The sequence below is a fragment of the Nerophis lumbriciformis genome, linkage group LG29, assembly GCF_033978685.3.
Source record: "Nerophis lumbriciformis linkage group LG29, RoL_Nlum_v2.1, whole genome shotgun sequence".
Lineage (NCBI taxonomy): Eukaryota > Metazoa > Chordata > Actinopteri > Syngnathiformes > Syngnathidae > Nerophis > Nerophis lumbriciformis.
This window is the reverse complement of record NC_084576.2, coordinates 29,148,406-29,171,500: the sequence shown is the minus strand read 5'-3', so window position 1 is coordinate 29,171,500 and position 23,095 is coordinate 29,148,406. Positions and strand designations below refer to the sequence as shown.

At 32.0% G+C, this 23,095-nt stretch overlaps 1 protein-coding gene across 1 annotated transcript in view; it reads right to left on the bottom strand.

The window, feature by feature from the left end:
• Window positions 1-23,095, bottom strand: part of magi2b (membrane associated guanylate kinase, WW and PDZ domain containing 2b) — a 300,576-nt gene that overhangs the window by 51,488 nt on the left and 225,993 nt on the right. Inside the window, exon 10 of the mRNA XM_072911917.1 lies at window positions 1,810-2,327. Within this exon, the coding sequence (XP_072768018.1) occupies window positions 1,810-2,327 (518 nt within the window). The remainder of the gene's footprint in view (window positions 1-1,809; window positions 2,328-23,095) is intronic.

Below are 23,095 nucleotides of genomic sequence, written 5' to 3'. Positions count from 1 at the left end.
TATCTATCTATCTATATACATACATACATATATATAAATGTATGATATACATACATACATATATATAAAAACATATATATACATACATATATACACATATGTACATATATATCCATATATATAAATGTATGTATACATATATACATACATATATATATATATTTATATATATATACATACATATATACACATATGTACATATATACATATATATGTCTATATATATAAATGTATGTATATATATACATATATACATATATATACACACACATATGTATGTATATACATACATATATACATAGTGACTATATATGTATTGAGTATATATATCTAACGTGTGTGTGTATATATATCTATATACAGACATACCTATATACATATATATAAATGTATGTATACATATGTATATATATACATACATATGTACACATATACACATATATATATAAATACATATATATACACATACATATATATAAACATACCTATATACATACATATATACACATATGTACATATATATATATATATAAATACATATATATACATACATATATACATATATAAATACATAAATATACCTATATACATACATGTATACACATATGTACATATATATATATATAAATACACATATACGTATATATAAATACATATATACAGATATGTACATATATACCCATATATATAAATACATACATACATACATACATATATATATACACACACACACACACATATGTATGCATATACATACATATACATAGTGAGTATATATGTATACAGTATATATATCTAACGTGTGTATATCTATCTATATACATACATACATATGTATACATGTATGTATACATACGTATATATATATATATACATATATGTACATATATACCCATATATATATAAATACATACATACATACATATATATATATATACACACACACACACACACATGTATACATACGTATATATATATATATACATATATGTACATATATACCCATATATATATAAATACATACATACATACATATATATATGTATATATACACACACACACACACATGTATGCATATACGTACATATACATAGTGAGTATATATGTATACAGTATATATATCTAACGTGTGTACATCTATCTATATACATACATACATACATATACATGTATGTATACATACGTATATATATATATATGTACATATATACCCATATATATATAAATACATACATACATACATATATATATATACACACACACACACACACACACATGTATGCATATACGTACACATAGTGAGTATATATGTATACAGTATATATATGTAACGTGTGTATATCTATCTATATACATACATACATATGTATACATGTATGTATACATACGTATATATATATATATATATACATATATACACATATATAAATGTATGTACATATATACACATATATAAATGTATGTACATATATATATATGTATATATACTGTACATACATATATATACATGCATATATATATATATATATATATATATATATATATATATAAACACACACATACAGGCTAGAATGAAGGTTTTAGAATGGCCTTCCCAAAGTCCTGACTTAAAAACGTGTGGACAATGCTGAAGAAACAAGTCCATGTCAGAAAACCAACAAATTTAGCTGAACTGCACCAATTTTGTCAAGAGGAGTGGTCAAAAATTCAAGCAGAAACTTGTGGATGGCTACCAAAAGTGACTTTGTTGCAGGTAAATGTGGAGCGAGACGTAATCCAAACACCCAGGGAGGGTAACTCTCGCCATACCTGTTTGACCCGCTGACCCGTGGGACTGTCGGCGATGGTGAAGCCGAAGCCCTCCGCTCCTTTCACCATGGTGACCGTCAGCAGCTCCGCCGCCGCCGCCACCCCGCCCGCCGGCCCCGAGGACGCCATGGACACGTTGTCGTCGTGGGGCGTGAGCGCGGAGGAGGAGCCGGGCGTGGTGGGCGGCAGAGACGAGCCGTCCAGGTGCGTGTCGCCCGGGTGGGAGACCCCGGCCTGGGCCAGAGCCTGAGCCGGGAGCTGGGAGCTGAGGGACAGATACTCCAGGTAAGGGTCGTAGCTGCCGCGGCCGTTCACCACCAGGGGGCGGTGCTCCATCCCGATGGGCGTCATGGAGGCGCTGGCGGCGTTGGGGTCCTCGGGGTCAAAGGGCAGGGGGTAACCTCGGCAGAGCACCAAGGTCACGCTCTGACCGATGGGCACCGACTGGAAGAGCTTGACCACGTCGGCGTGGGTGGTGCCCAGCACGCAGATGTCGTTCACGTACACGATGACGTCGCCTGGTGATGCAATAATATTTTATACTTAATACAAACCTTTTAAACTTGAACAATGTTCGAGTGGCGTACTTTCAAAACACCTTTTTGGTCCAAATAAATAACAATCAATCAATCAAAGTTTATTTATACAGCCCTAAACCACTAGTGTCTCAAAGGGCTGCTCAAGTCACAAATAATATTTAAAATTTAACACAAACCTTAAGCGTACTTTCCAAACTATCTTTTTGTCCAAATAAATCATATTTTGTATTTAATACAAACCTGCACACCTTTTAAACTTGAATAATATTCTATTAGCATACTTTCCAAACGGTCTTTTTGTCAAAATAAATACTATTTTATATTTAATACAAACCTCAACAAACGCACACATTTTAAAACTTGAATAATATGCTACTAGCATACTTTCCAAACTGTCTTTTTGTCCAAATAAATCATATTTTGTATTTAATACAAACCTGCAAACCTTTTAAACTTGAATAATATTCTATTAGCATACTTTCCAAAAGGTATTTTTGTCAAAAATAAATAATATTTTGTATTTAATACAAACCTCAACAATGGGACACATTTTTTAAAACTTGAATAATATTCTATTAGCATACTTTCCAAAAGGTCTTTTTGTCAAAATAAATACTATTTTATATTTAATACAAACCTCAACAATCGCACACATTTTAAAACTTTAATAATATTCTATTAGCATATGTTCAAAACAGTCTTTTCGTCAAAATAAATATTTTATATTTAATACAAACCTGCAAACCTTTTAAACTTGAATAATATTCTAGTCGCATACTTTCAAAACGGTCTTTTTGTCCAAATAAATCATATTTTATATTTAATACAAACCTCAACAATCGCACACATTTTAAAACTTTAATAATATTCTATTAGCATACGTTCAAAACGGTCTTTTTGTCCAAATAAATCATATTTTATATTTAATACAAACCTGCAAACCTTTTAAACTTGAATAATATTCTATTAACATACGTTCAAAACAGTCTTTTTGTCAAAATAAATACTATTTTATATTTAATACAAACCTCAACAATGGCACACGTTTTTTAAAACTTTAATAATATTCTATTAGCATACGTTCAAAACGGTCTTTTGGTCAAAATAAATAATATTTTATATTTAATACAAACCTGCACACCTTTTAAACTTGAATAATATTCTATAAGCATACTTTCCAAAAGGTCTTTTTGTCAAAATAAATCATATTTTATATTTAATACAAACCTCAACAATGGCACACATTTTTTAAAACTTTAATAATATTCTATTAGCATATTTTCCAAACGGTCTTTTTGTCAAAATAACCAATATTTTATATTTAATACAAACCTCAACAATCGTACAAATTTTAAAACTTTAATAATATTATACTAGCATACGTTCAAAACGGTCTTTTTGTCAAAATAAATAATATTTGATATTTAATACAAACCGCAACAATGGCACACGTTTTTTAAAACTTTTAATAATATTCTAGTAGTATACTTTTCAAAAAGGTCTTTTTGTCAAAATAAATCATATTTTGTATTTAATACAAACCTCAACAATCGCACAAATTTTAAACTTGAATAATATTCTATTAGCATACTTTCACAACAGTCTTTTGGTCAAAATACATATTTTATATTTAATACAAACATGCACACCTTTTAAATTTTAATATTATTATAGTAGCATACTTTCAAAACGGTCTTTTTGTCAAAATAAATATTTCATATTTAATACAAACCTGCAAACCTTTTAAACTTGAATAATATTCTATTTGCATATTTTCCAAACTGTCTTTTTGTCAAAATAAATCACATTTTATATTTAATACAAACCTGCACACCTTTTAAACTTTAATAATGTTCTAGTAGCATATTTTCAAAACGGTCTTTTTGTCAAAATAAATCATATTTTATATTTAATACAAACCTCAGCAATCGCACACATTTTAAACTTGAATAATATGCTACTAGCATACTTTCAAAACAGTCTTTTGGTCAAAATAAATAATATTTTATATTTAATACAAACCTGCAAACCTTTTAAACTTGAATAATATTCTATTAGCATACTTTCCAAAAGGTCTTTTTGTCAAAATAAATAATATTTTATATTTAATACAAACCTCAACAATCGCACACATTTTAAAACTTTAATAATAAGCTACTAGCATACTTTCAAAGCAGTCTTTTTGTCCAAATACATTTTTTTTATATTTAATACAAACCTGCAAAACTTTTAAACTTGAATAATATTCTATTAGCATACTTTCCAAACGGTCTTTTTGTCAAAATAAATAATATTTTATATTTAATACAAACCTCAACAATCGCACACATTTTAAAACTTTAATAATATTCTATTAGCATACTTTCAAAACAGTCTTTTTGTCCAAATACATTTTTTTTATATTTAATACAAACCTGCAAACCTTTTAAACTTGAATAATATTCTATTAGCATATTTTCCAAACGGTCTTTTTGTCAAAATAAATCATATTTTGTATTTAATACAAACCTCAACAGTGGCACACATTTTAAAACTTTAATAATATTCTCGTCGCATACTTTTCAAAATGGTCTTTTTGTCAAAATAAATCATATTTTATATTTAATACAAACCTCAACAATCGCACACATTTTAAAACTTTAATAATATTCTAGTCGCATACTTTCAAAACAGTCTTTTTGTCAAAATAAATCATATTTTATATTTAATACAAACCTGCAAACCTTTTAAACTTGAATAATATTCTATTAGCATACTTTCCAAACGGTCTTTTTGTCAAAATATGTGGGCTATACCGAGGATGTCGTTGTGGCTTGTGCAGCCCTTTGAGACACTTGTGATTTAGGGCTATATAAATAAACATTGATTGATTGATTGATTGATTGATATTTTATATTTAATACAAACCTCAACAATGGCACACATTTTTTAAAACTTGAATAATATTCTATTAGCATATTTTCCAAACTATCTTTTTGTCAAAATAAATAATATTTTATATTCAATACAAACCTCAACAATCGCACACATTTTAAAACTTGAATAATATTCTATTAGCATACTTTTCAAACTGTCTTTTTGTCAAAATAAATCATATTTTGTATTTAATACAAACCTCAGCAATCGCACACATTTTAAACTTGAATAATATGCTACTAGCATACTTTCAAAACAGTCTTTTGGTCAAAATAAATAATATTTTATATTTAATACAAACCTGCAAACCTTTTAAACTTGAATAATATTCTATTAGCATACTTTCCAAAAGGTCTTTTTTTCAAAATAAATAATATTTTATATTTAATACAAACCTCAACAATGGCACACATTTTTTTAAACTCTAATAATATTGTAGTAGCATATTTTCCAAATGGTCTTTTTGTCAAAATAAACAATATTTTATATTTAATATAAACCTCAACAATCGTACAAATTTTAAAACTTTAATAATATTATACTAGCATACGTTCAAAACGGTCTTTTTGTCTAAATAAATCATATTTTATATTTAATACAAACCTGCACACCGTTTAAACTTAAATAATGTTCTAGTCGCATACTTTCAAAACGGTCTTTTTGTCACATTAAATAATATTTTGTATTTAATACAAACCTCAACAATGACACACATTTTTTAAAACTTTAATAATATTCTATTAGCATATTTTCCAAACTATCTTTTTGTCAAAATAAATCATATTTTATATTTAATACAAACCTGCACACCTTTTAAACTTGAATACTATTCTATTAGCATACTTTCCAAACGGTCTTTTTGTCAAAATAAATAATATTTTATATTTAATACAAACCTTAAACATACTTTCCAAATTGTCTTTTTGTCAAAATAAATCACATTTTATATTTAATACAAACCTGCAAACCTTTTAAACTTTAATAATATTCTATTAGCATACTTTTCAAACTGTCTTTTTGTCAAAATAAATAATATTTTATATTTAATACAAACCTCAACAATCACACACATTTTAAAACTTTAATAATATTCTAGTAGCATACTTTCCAAACGGTCTTTTTGTCAAAATAAATCATATTTTATATTTAATACAAACCTGCACACCTTTTAAACTTGAATAATATTCTATTAGCATTTGTTTTCCAGGAGTTAAACTTGGCCCCTTCGTTCCAGTGAAAGGAACTTTTGAATGCTCCAGGATACCCAAACATTTTGGACAATTCCATGCTCCCAACCTTGTGGGAACAGTTCTAACATGACTGTGCACCAGCGCACAAAGCAAGGTCCATAAAGACATGGATGACAGAGTCTGGTGTAGGATGAACTTGACTGGCCTGCTCAGAGTCCTGACCTGAACCCTATAGAACACCTTTTCGGATGAATTACAACAAAGACTTGAGAGCCAGGCCTTCTCAAACCAACCTATAAACACACTCCGCAACCTTGTGGACAGCCTTCCCAGAAGAGTTGAAGCTGTAATAGCTGCAAAAGGTCATATTGAACCCTATGGGTTAGGAATGGGATGGCACTTCAAGGTCATATGTGAGTCAAGGCAGGTGGCCAAATACTTTTGGCAATATAGTGTATAAAAAAAACAACTGTGTGAGGGCGACAGAACCTCAGTGGAAATTTAAGAATTGACACATGTTGTATCATCTGTGTGTGTGTGTGTGTGTGTGTGTGTGTGTGTGTGTGTGTGTGTGTGTGTGTGTGTGTGTGTGTGTGTGTCTAGCAGTGATGATCACCCTCTTCATCTTCCCCCGCTTTTATTCCGTCTTGGAGTGTTTTCAAAGCGAGAGGTTCCACGGCGACTTCAGTTCACCTTGACGACCCACATCAAGGAACCGGACAAGAACCGAAGACGACGTCGTCTTGACGACGAGGAAATAAAAAGACCAAAGTCACAAAAGACTCAAGTCGACAACTGCATGAATATTTACTGGAGATTATGCTGAATATCAACAATGTTCCGTTTTTTTTCCCTTATGTTTTCAATTACTTTATTACAATAGATTAACCTTTTTTTTAATTTTTAAATCTTACTATAATCTGTAATTTTTAAACATCTGTGTAATTTTGTCTGATAAACATCTTGAAAAGACAATCTGTCATCTACAAAGCCCAAAAAGCAGTGAAGTTGTCACGTTGTGTAAATGGTAAATAAAAACAGAATACAACAAATCCTTTTCAACTTATATTCAATTTTATTATTATATTTATTATTTTTAATATTATCATTATTATTATTATTATTATTATTTAATATTATATTATAATTGTATTATTTTATAATAAATATTAGCTCATTTGGAATTTGATGCCTGCGACATGTTTCAAAAAAGCGGGCACAAGTGGCAAAAAAGACTGAGAAAGTTGAGGAGTGCTCGTCAAACGCTTATTTGGAACATCCCCACAGGTGAACGGGCTAATTGGGAACAGGTGGGTGCCATGATTGGGTATAAAAGCAAGGACGGGGCGAGGGTCACCACTTTGTCAACAAATGCGTGAGCAAACTGTTTAAGAACAACATTTCTCAACCAGCTATTGCAAGGAATTTAGGGATTTCACCATCTACGCTCCGTAATATCATCAAAGGGTTCAGAGAATCTGGAGAAATCACTGCACGTAAGCCATGATATTACGGACCTTGGATCCCTCAGGCGGTACTGCATCAAAAAGCGACATCGGTGTGTAAAGGATATCACCACATGGGCTCAGAAACACTTGAGAAAACCACTGTCAGTAACTAGAGTTGGTCGCTACATCTGTACGTGCAAGTTAAAACTCTACTATGCAAATTGAAAGCTATTTATCAACAACACCCAGAAACGCCGCCGGCTTCGCTGGGCCCGAGTTCATCTAAGATGGACTGATGCAAAGTGGAAAAGTGTTCTGTGGTCTGACGAGTCCACATTTCTAATTGTTTTTGGAAACTGTGGAGAGAAGAGGAAAAGAACCATCCGGATTGTTCTAGGCGCAAGGCAGCATGTGTGATGGTATGGGGGTGTATTAGTGCCCAAGACATGGGTAACTTACACATCTGTGAAGGCGCCATTAATGCTGAAAGGTACATACAGGTTTTGGAGCAATCCAAGCAACGTTATCATGGACGCCCCTGCTTATTTCAGCAAGACAATGCCGAGTCGCGTGTTACAACAGCGTGGCTTCGTAGTAAAAGAGTGCAGGTACTAGACTGGCCTGCCTGTAGTCCCATTGGTGCATTATGAAGGCTAAAATATGAGAAAGGAGACTGTTGAACAACTTAAGCTGTACATCAAGCAAGAACGGGAAAGAATTCCACTTCAAAAATGTGTCTCCTCAGTTCCCAAACCTTTACTGAGTGTTGTTAAAAGGAAAGGCCATGTAACACAGTGGTAAAAAAATGCCTTTTTTGCAATGTGTTGCTGCCATTAAATTCTACGTTCATGATTATTTGCAAAAAAAAAAATGTTTCTCAGTGTCACTTTCCTAAAGACAAATTTAATCAATTATATTTTAATATTCTTAATTAAAAATATTCACCAGAGACTTAGCTGCTCGCAGTTTTCTAGGTTTAATTTGAAAATAAAATGAAAACTCAGCAGTTTTACATGTTTTGCATGTTGTTACCGAGCCCAACATGAAGCGGACCTTAACACCGGAGCGGCGAGTCGGGATTTTAATTAGCGCACCTTTCCTACATTTCCAACAAAGCAGAGCACACAGCAATCCTGCCTGGTTAAGGAGTGACCTATCAGCTGCGGTCCTGCTCCAGCACTCGGTTTTTAACGTCCCCACCACGGCCACGATGGTCACGCAAAGTCAGAGCGCTCCTGGCCGTTTTGCGCTCTGCACTCCTCTGACCCTGCGAGCTGGACTCACGCCACAGCTGCTCGCCTCCCTTACTTCCTTCCTTCCATCACACTCCCTCTTATCCAGCCAGCATCTCTCTCTGTTTCATTTCAATTTTGTTCCTTTTTGTCCGACTTGCACTTAATTATGGTCTCGTTATCTTTTCATGTCATCCGACACCTCTTTTTTTTTTTTCTCCCTCCCTCCCTCCCTCCCTCCATTTCTCATCATCCTCATCCCTCCATACTGGTTTGTCAGCTTTCCCCTCCCTCTCGACCTCTCGCTCTTCCTCTTTCTTTCTTTCTCTGCAACTTGCTGCTCTCCCCTGTGACATTGCTGCCAACACACACACACACACACACACACACACACACACACACACACACACACACACACACACACATTTTTGTATTTCTGACCTTCTTGAGACCTGAGAATAATGCCTCCCTCTTTAGGACCAGCCTTTCTAGATATATAAAGATGTGTATTTACAACATTAATAATATATACATACTATGCAAATATAAAAAAGCTTGTTGTGAAAAATGAGTTGGAATTTCACAAGAAAAAGATCACAATTTCACAAGAAAAACGTAGAATTTTGGCAGTATTATAATAAAAGTCGTCATTTTACTCAACGCAAGTCGCAATTTTATAAGAAAACTTTAACATTTTGGCAATATTATAGTAATAATCGGAATTTTGCTTGGCAAAATGATGACAAAAGTCATAATTTTACTCAAAAATGACACTATTTTACAAGAACAACCAAAAAATTGGTGATATTGTGATAAAAGTCAGAATTTATATGACAAATGTCACAATTTTGCATTAAAAAGTCATAATTTTATATAAAAAAGTAATAATTTCACAAGAAAATATTGCAATATTACAGAAAGAATATGAGGAATTGTTCCCAATTTTATAAGAAAAAAGACGACACATTGTGAGAAAAAGACTGATTTTAGTTTAGTTTTTTTTGTTTTTAATGTTTTGTTTGTACTCAATAACAGTCACAATTTTACAAGAAAAGCTGAAAATGTTGGCAATTTTATGGAAAGAGTCGTAATTTTACTCGACAAAAGTCACAATTTTATAAGAAAACTTGAACATTTTGGCAATATTATAATAATAATCGGAACTTTACTCGGCAAAATGATGACAAAAGTCATCATTTTACTCAAAAATGTTCATTAATTCACAAGAACAACAAAAAAATTGTCAATATTGTGATTCAAGTCAGAATTTTATATGACAAATGTCGCCATTTTGCATTAAAAAGTAATAATTTGACATTAAAAAAAGTCATAATTTCACGAGAAAATATTGCAATATTACAGAAAGAATATGAGAAATTGTTCCCAATTTTATAAGAAAAAAGACGACACTGTGAGAAAAAGACTGATTTTATTTTATTTTATTTTTTTTATGTTTTGTTTGTACATTGTGTGGTGTTCGGGTTTGTGGGACCCGTTTTTCATTTTTTATATAAAAAAAATTAATTAATTATTTTACTTTGGCTCATTTTCTGTGAAGAACATATATCAGAATACATATTTAATGACCACACACCATACACCCCCCCTACACATTTATATTACATATATGATGTAACACACACACACACACACACACACACGCACACACACGCACACACACGCACACACACACACACATACACACATACATACACTTGTATTTGTCACCTTCTTGAGACCTGAGAATAATGTTTCCCTCTTTAGGACCAGCCTTTCTAGATATATAAAGAAGTGTATTTACAACATTAATAATATATACATACTATGCAAATATAAAAAAGCTTGTTGTGAAAAATGAGTTGGAATTTCACAAGAAAAAAGTCACAATTTCACAAGAAAAACTTGGAATTTTGGCAGTATTATAATAAAAGTCGTCATTTTACTCAACGCAAGTCGCAATTTTACAAGAAAAGCCTAAAGTTTTTATGAAAAGAGTCGCAATTTTACTCGCCAAAAGTCACAATTTTATAAGAAAACTTTAACATTTTGGCAATATTATAGTAATAATCTGAATTTTGCTAGGCAAAATGATGACAAAAGTCATAATTTTACTCAAAAAATGTCACTATTTCACAAGAACAACCAAAAAATTGGCAATATTGTGATAAAAGTCAGAATTTTATATGATAAATGTCACCGTTTTGCATTAAAAAGTAATAATTTTACATAAAAAAAAGTAATAATTTCACGAGAAAATTGTCATGTCTGTGTAATCATGTTTTGTCTTAGTCATGTTTTGTTTAGTTATTGGACTCTTTAGTTTCTGGCTTTTCACTCCCTTGTCTTGTTTCCATGATTACCCCATTAGTTTCACCTGTTCCACGTTTGGACTCATTGTGCACTCTTGTCTGTCACCATAGCAACCCATTAGTTTTCACCTGTCACGTCACGCACCTGTTTCACGTTTTGAGTCACGCACCTGTTTTCGTTAATCATGTCTGTAGTATTTAAGTTCATTGTTTTTCAGTTTGTCTTTCTGGTGACATCCCCACATTTATGCTCTGCACATTTCTGACTCTTTTTTCTTTTTGTCCATGCCAAGTAAGTTTTGTTTATTATTGCCACAGTTAGTGTTTTTTGTTGTTCATAGTTTTTGCCTTTGTGCAAGTGTTTGGTTTCATAGTTTGTTCTCCGCCACTGTGCGCGCCTTTTGTTAACTTCCTTGTTTTGTATTTATAGTGTTTAAATAAAAATGTACCTTCATTCCCGTCTCGCCCGAGCCAACTTTCCGTTGCCTTCTAGAAAAACTAAACCCCAGGACCAAGTCTTGACAAAAAATATTGCAATATTACAGAAAGAATATGAGAAATTGTTCCCAATTTTAAAAGAAAAAAGTCGACACATTGTGAGAAAAAGACTGATTTTAGTTCGTTTTTATTTTATTTTTAATGTTTTGTTTGTACATTGTGTGGTGTTCAGGGTTGTGGGACCCGTTTTTCATTATTTATTAAAAGAAAAATGATACATTTAATTATTTTACTTTGGCTCATTTTCTGTGAAGAACATATATCAGAATACATATTTAATGACCACACACCATACACCCCCCTACACATTTATATTACATATATGATGTAACACACACACACACACACACACACACACACACACACACACACACACACACACACACACACACACACACACACACATTAGTATTTTTATATTCTTGGGACCTGAGAATAATGCCTCCCTCTTTAGGACCAGCCTTTCTAGATATATAAAGATGTGTATTTACAACATTAATAATATATACATACCATGCAAATATAAAAAAGCTTGTTGTGAAAAATTAGTTGGAATTTCACAAGAAAAAAGTCACAATTTCACAAGAAAAATTTAGAATTTTGGCAGTATTATAATAAAAGTCGTCATTTTACTCAACGCAAGTCTCCATTTTACAAGAAAAGCTTAACATTTTTATGAAAAGAGTCGCAATTTTACTCGACAAAAGTCACAATTTTATAAGAAAACTTTAACATTTTGGCAATATTATAATAATAATCGGAATTTTGCAAGGCAAAACGATGACAAAAGTCATAATTTTACTCAAAAATGTCACTATTTCACAAGAACAACCAAAAAATTGGCAATATTGTGATAAAAGTCAGAATTGTATGTGATAAATGTCACCGTTTTGCATTAAAAAGTCATAATTTTACATAAAAAAGTAATAATTTCACAAGAAAATATTGCAATATTACAGAAAGAATATGAGAAATTGTTCCCAATTTCAAAAGAAAAAAGTCGACACATTGTGAGAAAAAGACTGATTTTAGTTGAGTTTTTTTTGTTTTTAATGTTTTGTTTTTACTCAATAACAGTCACAATTTTACAAGAAAAGCTGAAAATGTTGGCAATTTTATGGAAAGAGTCGTAATTTTACCCGACAAAAGTCACAATTTTATAAGAAAACTTGAACATTTCGGCAATATTATAATAATAATCGGAATTTTGCTCGGCAAAATGATGACAAAAGTCATAATTTTACTCAAAAATATCACTATTTCACAAGAACAACCAAAAAATTGGCAATATTGTGATAAAAGTCAGAATTTTATATGATAAATGTCACCGTTTTGCATTAAAAAGTAATAATTTTACATAAAAAAAAGTAATAATTTCACGAGAAAATGGTCATGTCTGTGTAATCATGTTTTGTCTTAGTCATGTTTTGTTTAGTTATTGGACTCTTTAGTTTCTGGCTTTTCACTCCCTTGTCTTGTTTCCATGATTACCCCATTAGTTTCACCTGTTCCACGTTTGGACTCATTGTGCACTCTTGTCTGTCACCATAGCAACACATTAGTTTTCACCTGTCACGTCACGCACCTGTTTCACGTTTTGAGTCACGCACCTGTTTTCGTTAATCATGTCTGTAGTATTTAAGTTCATTGTTTTTCAGTTTGTCTTTCTGGTGACATCCCCACATTTATGCTCTGCACATTTCTGACTCTTTTTTCTTTTTGTCCATGCCAAGTAAGTTTTGTTTATTATTGCCACAGTTAGTGTTTTTTTGTTGTTCATAGTTTTTGCCTTTGTGCAAGTGTTTGGTTTCATAGTTTGTTCTCCGCCATTGTGCGCGCCTTTTGTTAACTTCCTTGTTTTGTATTTATAGTCTTTAAATAAAAATGTATCTTCATTCCCGTCTCGCCCAAGCCAACTTTCCGTTGCCTTCTAGAAAAACTAAACCCCAGGACCAAGTCTTGACAAAAATATTGCAATATTACAGAAAGAATATGAGAAATTGTTCCCAATTTTATAAGAAAAAAGACGACACATTGTGAGAAAAAGACTGATTTTAGTTCGTTTTTATTTTATTTTTAATGTTTTGTTTGTACATTGTGTGGTGTTCGGGTTTGTGGGACCCGTTTTTCATTATTTATTAAAAGAAAAATTATACAATTAATTATTTTACTTTGGCTCATTTTCTGTGAAGAACATATATCAGAATACATATGTAATGACCATACACTCCCCCTACACATTTATATTACATATATGATGTAACACACACACACACACACACACACACACACACACACACACACACACACACACACACACACACACACACACACACACACACACACGCACACACACACACACACTTGTATTTCTGACCTTCTTGGGACCTGAGAAAAATGCCTCCCTCTTTAGGACCAGCCTTTCTAGATATATAAAGATGTGTATTTACAACATTAATAATATATACATACTATGCACATATAAAAAAGCTTGTTGTGAAAAGTGAGTTGGAATTTCACAAGAAAAAGGTCACAATTTCACAAGAAAAACTTAGAATGTTGGCAGTATTATAATAAAAGTCATCATTTTACTCAAGTTTTTACAAGAAAAACGGAACATTTGCGCAATGTTATGATAAAAGTTGGAATTTTACTCAATGACAGTCGCAATTTTACAAGAAAAGCTGAAAATGTTGGCAATTTTATAGAAAGAGTCGTAATTTTACTTGACAAAAGTCACAATTTTATAAGAAAACTTGAACATTTCAGCAATATTATAATAATAATCGGAATTTTGCTCGGCAAAATTATGACAAAAGTCATCATTTTACTTAAACAATGTCACTATTTTACAAGAACAACAAAAAAATTGGCAATATTGTGATAAAAGTCCAAATTTTATATGACAAATGTCACCATTTTGCATTAAAAAGTCATAATTTGACATAAAAAAGTAATAACTTTATGAGAAACATTGCAATATTACAGAAACAATTTTACAAGAAAAAAATCGACACATTGTGAGAAAAAGACTGCTTTTAGTTAGTTAATTTTTTATTTTATTTTTTTATTCATTTAAAAAGAAAATTTTTTTATTCTTTATTTTTGTAATAGTTTTTTAATCTTCATTATTTACTTCAAGTTATTACCGTATGTCTCTATATACATGTTTTTTTTTTTAAATTAATTTTGGGGCGCATTTCAATTTCTTACACACACTTGTTATTTCATATGTTGACCAGAGGGGGAGCACTTAAAATTTTTACACACACTTGTTATTTCATATGTTGGCCAGAGGGGGGAGCACTTTTAAAAGCGACACACAGTCAATGTGAAAAATCCCTCCTTTTTGGGACCACCCTCATTTTGATAGATTTCACCACCAGGGGGTGCAAATGAGATCTCTATGTTTAGTTTTTTGGTAACGTGCTTAAGGCCGATGACAAAGGAGTCAGGGACCACAGATGGCCCCTGTGCCGCACTTTGGACAACCCAGCTGTAGAAGCTAACAGTTAATGTCCACTATAGTCTTAGTAGTGTAGTGTATTTGTTCATCCTATGGTCACATATGGGACGTGGGTTGTCTTACGTCAGCCCCGGAAGTCGTAAAATCAGCCGGCAGATTTTTTTCGGGAATTAATAGGGTAGCTGCCGTCTTCTTTTATCATATATTGCTGCCTTTGCACCTTTCAATGTTTACTTTTGTATGCACATTAAAAATCAACTAAAAAAAAAAATCCTGACTTTGGAGCAATGTTCACGGACTCTAGTATTTGGCTCTCTATTAGATGCAATGTTATTGGGACCATGATTTATATACTTTTCCTTGTTGGTGTCTCAAGAAGGGTAGAAATACGAGAACACACACACACACACACACACACACACACACACACACACACACACACACACACACACACACACACACACACACACACACACACACACACTTGTATTTGTCACCTTCTTGAGACCTGAGAAAAATTCCTCCCTCTTTAGGACCAGCCTTTCTAGATATATAAAGATGTGTATTTACAACATTAATAATATATACATACTATGCAAATATAAAAAAGCTTGCTGCGAAAAATGAGTTGGAATTTCACAAGAAAAAAGTCACAATTTCACAAGAAAAACTTAGAATGTTGGCAGTATTATGATAAAAGTCGTCATTTTACTCAAAATGTTACAAGAAAAACTGAACATTTGTGCAATATTATGATAAAAGTTGGAATTTTACTCAATAACAGTCGCAATTTTACAAGAAAAGCTGAAACTGTTGGCAATTTTATGAAAAGAGTCATAATTTTACCCGACAAAAGTCACAATTTTATAAGAAAACTTGAACATTTCGGCAATATTATAATAATAATCGGAATTTTGCCCGGCAAAATTATGACAAAAGTCATCCTTTTACTAAAACAATGTCACTATTTTACTAGAACAACAAAAAAATTGGCAATATTGTGATAAAAGTCCAAATTTTATATGACAAATGTCACCATTTTGCATTAAAAAGTCATAATTTGACATAAAAAAGTAATAACTTTATGAGAAACATTGCAATATTACAGAAACAATTTTACAAGAAAAAAATCGACACATTCTGAGAAAAAGACTGCTTTTAGTTAGTTAATTTTTTATTTTATTTTATTTTTTTATTTATTAAAAAAAAAAAAAAATCCTGACTTTGGAGCAATGTTCACGGACTCTAGTATTTGGCTCTCTATTAGATGCAATGTTATTGGGACCATGATTTATATACTTTTCCTTGTTGGTGTCTCAAGAAGGGTAGAAATACGAGAACACACACACACACACACACACACACACACACACACACACACACACACACACACACACACACACACACACACACACACACACACACACACACAACAGGCTGAGATTAGCTGGCCTATTTGAGCTGGGCGACATTGCTCTTAGGGATTGTGCGTGATGATGCATGTGACATGAACGTGTGTGTGTGTGTGTGTGTGTGTGTGTGTGTGTGTGTGTGTGTAACAAGGGCCCGCAGTGGTGTGAAGTAGAAGATTTAAGGCGACCGCATTCGTCATGGGACTGCGACTTTTAAAGCTGAAATCCATAAATGTCCGCACATTCCAAAGTACTGCAGAGACCATCCGGTGCTGCCGTCCTGCAGGAGGCTTTCACTCTCTTTCTTTCTTTCTGTCTTTTTTTTTTTTTAATAAACTCCGGAGGGACGTGTTCAACCGAGTTAGAAACGCAAGAAATTCTTTATTTGATGTTACATCATGTAGCAGATGCTTTTAGCCACTCATTATAAGCCCAGGATGTTCATACTTTATGAAGTCAACTCACATCATTTATGTCTGCGATATGGGTTGTCCTGATACCAACCTTTTGGTACCGGTACCGGTACCGGGTACATGAAACATATGTTTATTATTGCAATTTAGTCCTTAAATAAAATAGTGAACATAATTGCCTTTTTAGTAGTAAGTAAACAAACAAAGACTCCTAATTAGTCTACAGTAACATATTGAGTCATTTATACACCTATTATTTTGTACACATTATGAGGGACAAACTGTAAAAAATGATTATTAATCCACTTGTTCATTTACTGTTAATATCTGCTTATTTTCCCTTTTAACATGTTCTGTTAAAATGTAATAATCACTTATTCTTCCCTTCTTTGATACTTTACATTAGTTTTGGATGATACCACACATTTAGGTATCGATCCGATACCAAGAAACAATAAAAACATGTTTATTATTGCAATTTAGTCCTTAAATAAAATAGTGAACATACTAGACAACTTGTCTTTTAGTAGTAAGTAAACAAAAAAAGACTCCTAATTAGTCTACAGTAACATATTGTGTCATTTATACACCTATTATTTTGTACACATTATGAGGGACAAACTGTAAAAAATGATTATTAATCCACTTGTTCATTTACTGTTAATATCTGCTTATTTTTCCTTTTAACATGTTCTATCTACACTTCTGTTAAAATGTAATAATCACTTATTCTTCTCTTCTTCGATACTTGACATTAGTTTTGGATGATACCACACATTTAGGTATCGATCCGATACCAAGTAGTTACAGGATCATACATTGGTCATATTCAAAGTCCTCATGTGTCCAGGGACGTATTTACTGACTTTATAAACATAATATGAATTTAAAAAAATTTGACGATAAAAAAATATTGATAGAAGATGTCAGGTTCAAGCACTGATGACATTTATTAAACAAGACAAGAGGCAAAGAATCAAACAGAGGCAGAATTCAATTTGGACTCAATATTGAGGAGAAAACGTGTAACCTGTAACCTGTAACCTGTAACCTCTTACAGTGTCACCCACGCTCTGCCAAAAGATTGCACTCCTTCTTTATTTTACTTACCTGACCACAGCTGCTTCCAGAGGGAAGTGGGTCGTAAACAGCGTTGCCTTTGGTTACCGAACACTTCAAAAGAAGAGGTCGTAAAATAGTTTGAAAAGAGATCCATAAAATAGTTTGTAAAATACTTCAAAAAGAGTTCGCCTGGAAATTGGGCAGATCCTGCCATCTGTCCGCTTTGAAGTCACAGTGGAGTTTTACGAGCCTTCCTCCTGGTAGGCCCCAAAGACAGCTCTGCCAGGAACTCAATGTAATACAAAGCTTTTGTGATCATTTAGAAACAATTATTCTAACAGTAATCATAGTAGTATTGACTACGCTCCTGTACTTGGTATCATTACAGTGCCGGTGTAGATCCACCCAAGGGGGATCGGTACTTTTTAGAGGCGGTATAGTACCGAATAGGATTCCTTAGTATCGCGGTACTATACTAACACCGGTATACCGTACAACCCTACAAAAAAGGGATATTAACATTTTTGGCCTCTGATCCTGATCCGATTTTTTTAGTCATTTTCAATCTTTAAAAAAAAAAAATGCTCCAGGGAGCCACTAGGGCGGCGCTAAAGAGCCGCGGGTTGCTGACCCCCGCCTTAGATCGTCAAACAGAAAACAGGTGAGGGGAAATGCTCTTGGGGCTGAACTGAAGCAGCCATGGGAAAAAAACCGAATAAAACAGGAAGAGCCGCCAAAATAAAAGCACGGGACAGGAACTAACACAAAACACTAACAAAACCCAACATAAAGGCATTCTTTTTCTTTTTTTTTTTTACAAATGAAAATGGCTAGACGACAACAAAACAACATTTTTGCCCTCAAAGCCTTCCTGTGTCCAGAGACTTGCTCCCACGAGTTTGTCAACAATAACAAACGCAACCCCCTTGAAAATGTTGCAATAATAACAAGAAAAAGAAAAGTATTAATCTAATCCAGGGGTGTCCAACTCATCCATCCATCCATTTTCTACCGCTTGTCCCTTTTTGGGGTGCTGGAGCCTATCTCGGTTGCATTCGGGCACATGGAGAAAAATCCACTCCCGAGTGGGCCGGACTGGTAAAATCACGGCACGATAACTTAAAAATAAAGACAATTTCCGATTGTTTTCTTTGTTTAAAAATAGAACAAACACATTCTGAAAATAATGTTTTTTTTTGTTTTTTTTCACACTTACATGTTGCGGTTGATAGTATTCCACCTTTTATTAGTCGTGATTTATACTTTCTGAATAAATTATGTGATAATAATCAACTCATTGGTGTTAAACTTCAATCTATCAAGATAAAAAAATAGTATCAAAATCAAAATACAGAATGTTATTTATGTAGTTTTCTCATTTTACACGACATCATGTGGTTTATATATATATTTTTTTACATACAATATATTGCCAAAAGTATTTGGCCACCCATCCCATTAATAAATAAATAAATAAATAAATAAAAGATAAAAAAAAAAAAAAAAATCAAAATAAATTTTGGTATAGAGTGAAACAGGTGAAAGGTTGTACAATTTGAAATTCAATATGACTCAAAAGTTCTGGTACCGGTACCAAAATATTGTTATCGGGACAACCCTAGCATATACATATATACATATATATATATATATATGTAGTATATTGCCAAAAGTATTTGGTCACCCATCCCATTAATAAATAAATAAATAAATAAAAGATTAAAAAAAGTATCAAAATACATTTTGGTAGAGTAAAACAGGTGAAAGGTTGTACAATTTGAAATTCAATATGACTCAAAAGTTTTGGTACCTGTACCAAAATATTGTTATCGGGACAACCCTAGCATATATATATATATATATATATATATATATATATATATATATATATATATATATATAAATCTCCTGACGATTGAGGGTACCCCCCCTCATGAAACAGGCCTGTAGAGATGAAATAGTCTTGTGATTTTTTCCCACACATACATATATATATATATATATATATATATATATAAATAAATATATATATATATATATATATATATATATATATATATATATATATATACACTATATTGCCAAAAGTATTTTGTTTATATATATATATATAATATATATATATATATATATATATATATATATATATATATATATATATATATATATATATATATATATATATATATATATATATACTATATTGCCAAAAGTATTTTGTCACCCATCCCAATAATAAATAAATAAATAAATAAATTAAAGATAAAAAAAGTATCAAAATACATTTTGGTATAGAGTAAAACAGGTGAAAGGTTGTACAATTTGAAATTCAATATGACTCAAAAGTTTTGGTACCGGTACCAAAATACTGGTATCGGGACAACCCTAGCATATATATATATGTATATGTACACTATATTGCCAAAAGTATTTGGCCACCCATCCCATTAATAAATAAATAAATTAAAGATAAAAAAAAGTATCAAAATACATTTTGGTATAGAGTGAAACATGTAAAAGGTTGTACAATTTGAAATTCAATATGACTCAAAAGTTTTGGTACCGGTACCAAAATATTGGTATCGGGATAACCCTAGCATATATATATATATATATATATACACACTATATTGCCAAAAGTATTTGGCCACCCATGCCATTAATAAATAAATAAAAGATTAAAAAAAGTATCAAAATACCTTTTTGCATAGAGTAAAACAGGTGAAAGGTTGTACAATTTGAAATTCAATATGACTCAAAAGTATTGGTACTGGTACCAAAATATTGGTATCGGGACAACCCTAGCATATATATATATATATATATATATATATACACACTATATTGCCAAAAGTATTTGGTCGCCCATCCCATTAATAAATAAATAAATAAAAGATTAAAAAAAGTATCAAAATACATTTTGGTAGAGTAAAACAGGTGAAAGGTTGTACAATTTGAAATTCAATATGACTCAAAAGTTTTGGTACCGGCACCAAAATATTGGTATCGGGACAACCCTAGCATATATATATATATATATATATATATATATATATACACACACACACTATATTGCCAAAAGTATTTGGCCACCCATCCCAATAATAAATAAATAAATAAAAGATTAAAAAAAGTATCAAAATACATTTTGGTAGAGTAAAACAGGTGAAAGGTTGTACAATTTGAAATTCAATATGACTCAAAAGTTTTGGTACCGGTACCAAAATATTGGTATCGGGACAACCCTAGCATATATATATATATATATATATATATATATATATATATATATATATATATATATATATATATATATATATATATATATATATATATATATATATATATGTACACTATATTGCCAAAAGTATTTGGCCACCCATCCCAATAATAAATAAATAAATAAAAGATAAAAAAAAGTATCAAAATACATTTTGGTAGAGTAAAACAGGTGAAAGGTTGTACAATTTGAAATTCAATATGACTCAAAAGTTATATTGGTATCGGGACAACTCTAGCATATATATATATATATATATATATATATATATATATATATATATATATATATATATATATATATATATATATATATTTATATAAATATATATATATATATATATATATATATATATATATATATATATATATATATATATATATATATATATATATATATATATATATATATATATATATTTATAGCCAAAAGTATTTGGCCACCCATCTGAATGATGAGAATCATGAGAATCAGGTGTCCTAATCACTTGGCCCGGCCACAGGTGTATCAAATCAAGCACTTAGGCATGGAGACTGTTTCTACAAACATTTGTGAGAGAATGGGCCGCTCTCAGTGATTTCCAGCGTGGAACTGTCACAGGATGCCACCTGTGCAACAAATCCAGTCGTGAAATTTCCTCGCTCCTAAATATTCCAAAGTCAACTGTCGGCTTTTTTTTATAAGAAAATGGAAGTGTTTGGGAACAACAGCAACTGTGCCGAGTGTGAAATTTGGTGGAGGAGGAATTATGGTGTGGGGTTGTTTTTCAGGAGTTAAACTTGCCCCCCTTAGTTCCAGTGAAAGGAACTATGAATGCTCCAGGATATACCAAAACATTTTTGGACAATTCCATGCTCCCAACCTTGTGGGAACAGTTCCAACATGACTGTGCACACATAAAGATCCATAAAGACATGGATGACAGAGTCTGGTGTAGGATGAACTTGACTGGCCTGCTCAGAGTCCTGACCTGAACTCAGATAGAACACTTTTGGGATGAATCAGAACGGCGACTTGAGAGCCAAACCAACATCAGTGTGTGACCTCACCAATGCACTTTTGGGAAGGACGGTGGAAAATTCCTATAAACACACTCCGCAACCTTGTGGACAGCCTTCCCAGAAGAAAAAAGTGGCGTGTACAAACGTTCTTTATAACGTTGTGAAGCCAGACTACTTGTGTTAGGATCATTTTATACCACTCAACCCTTCCGTGAACTCCTCTCGACTCACACGGGTGAAATATCCCAAAAGTTAAAAAGCTGCTGGCGACAGATAGCGTGGAGGAGAGGAGGCTTCATTAGTTCAATGGCAGGGAGTCAAGTCGTAAAAAGTCAACAGCGTATAAACGCCACGTCTGCACATGTTGGATGCAAGACAATCGCTTCATTCCGAGACTAATACAAGTAGTCCTAAGTCAGGGGTGCTCACACTTTTTCTGCAGGCGAGCTACTTTTCAATTGATCAAGTCGTGGGGATCTACCTCATTCATATATATCATTTATATTTACTTATTTATGAA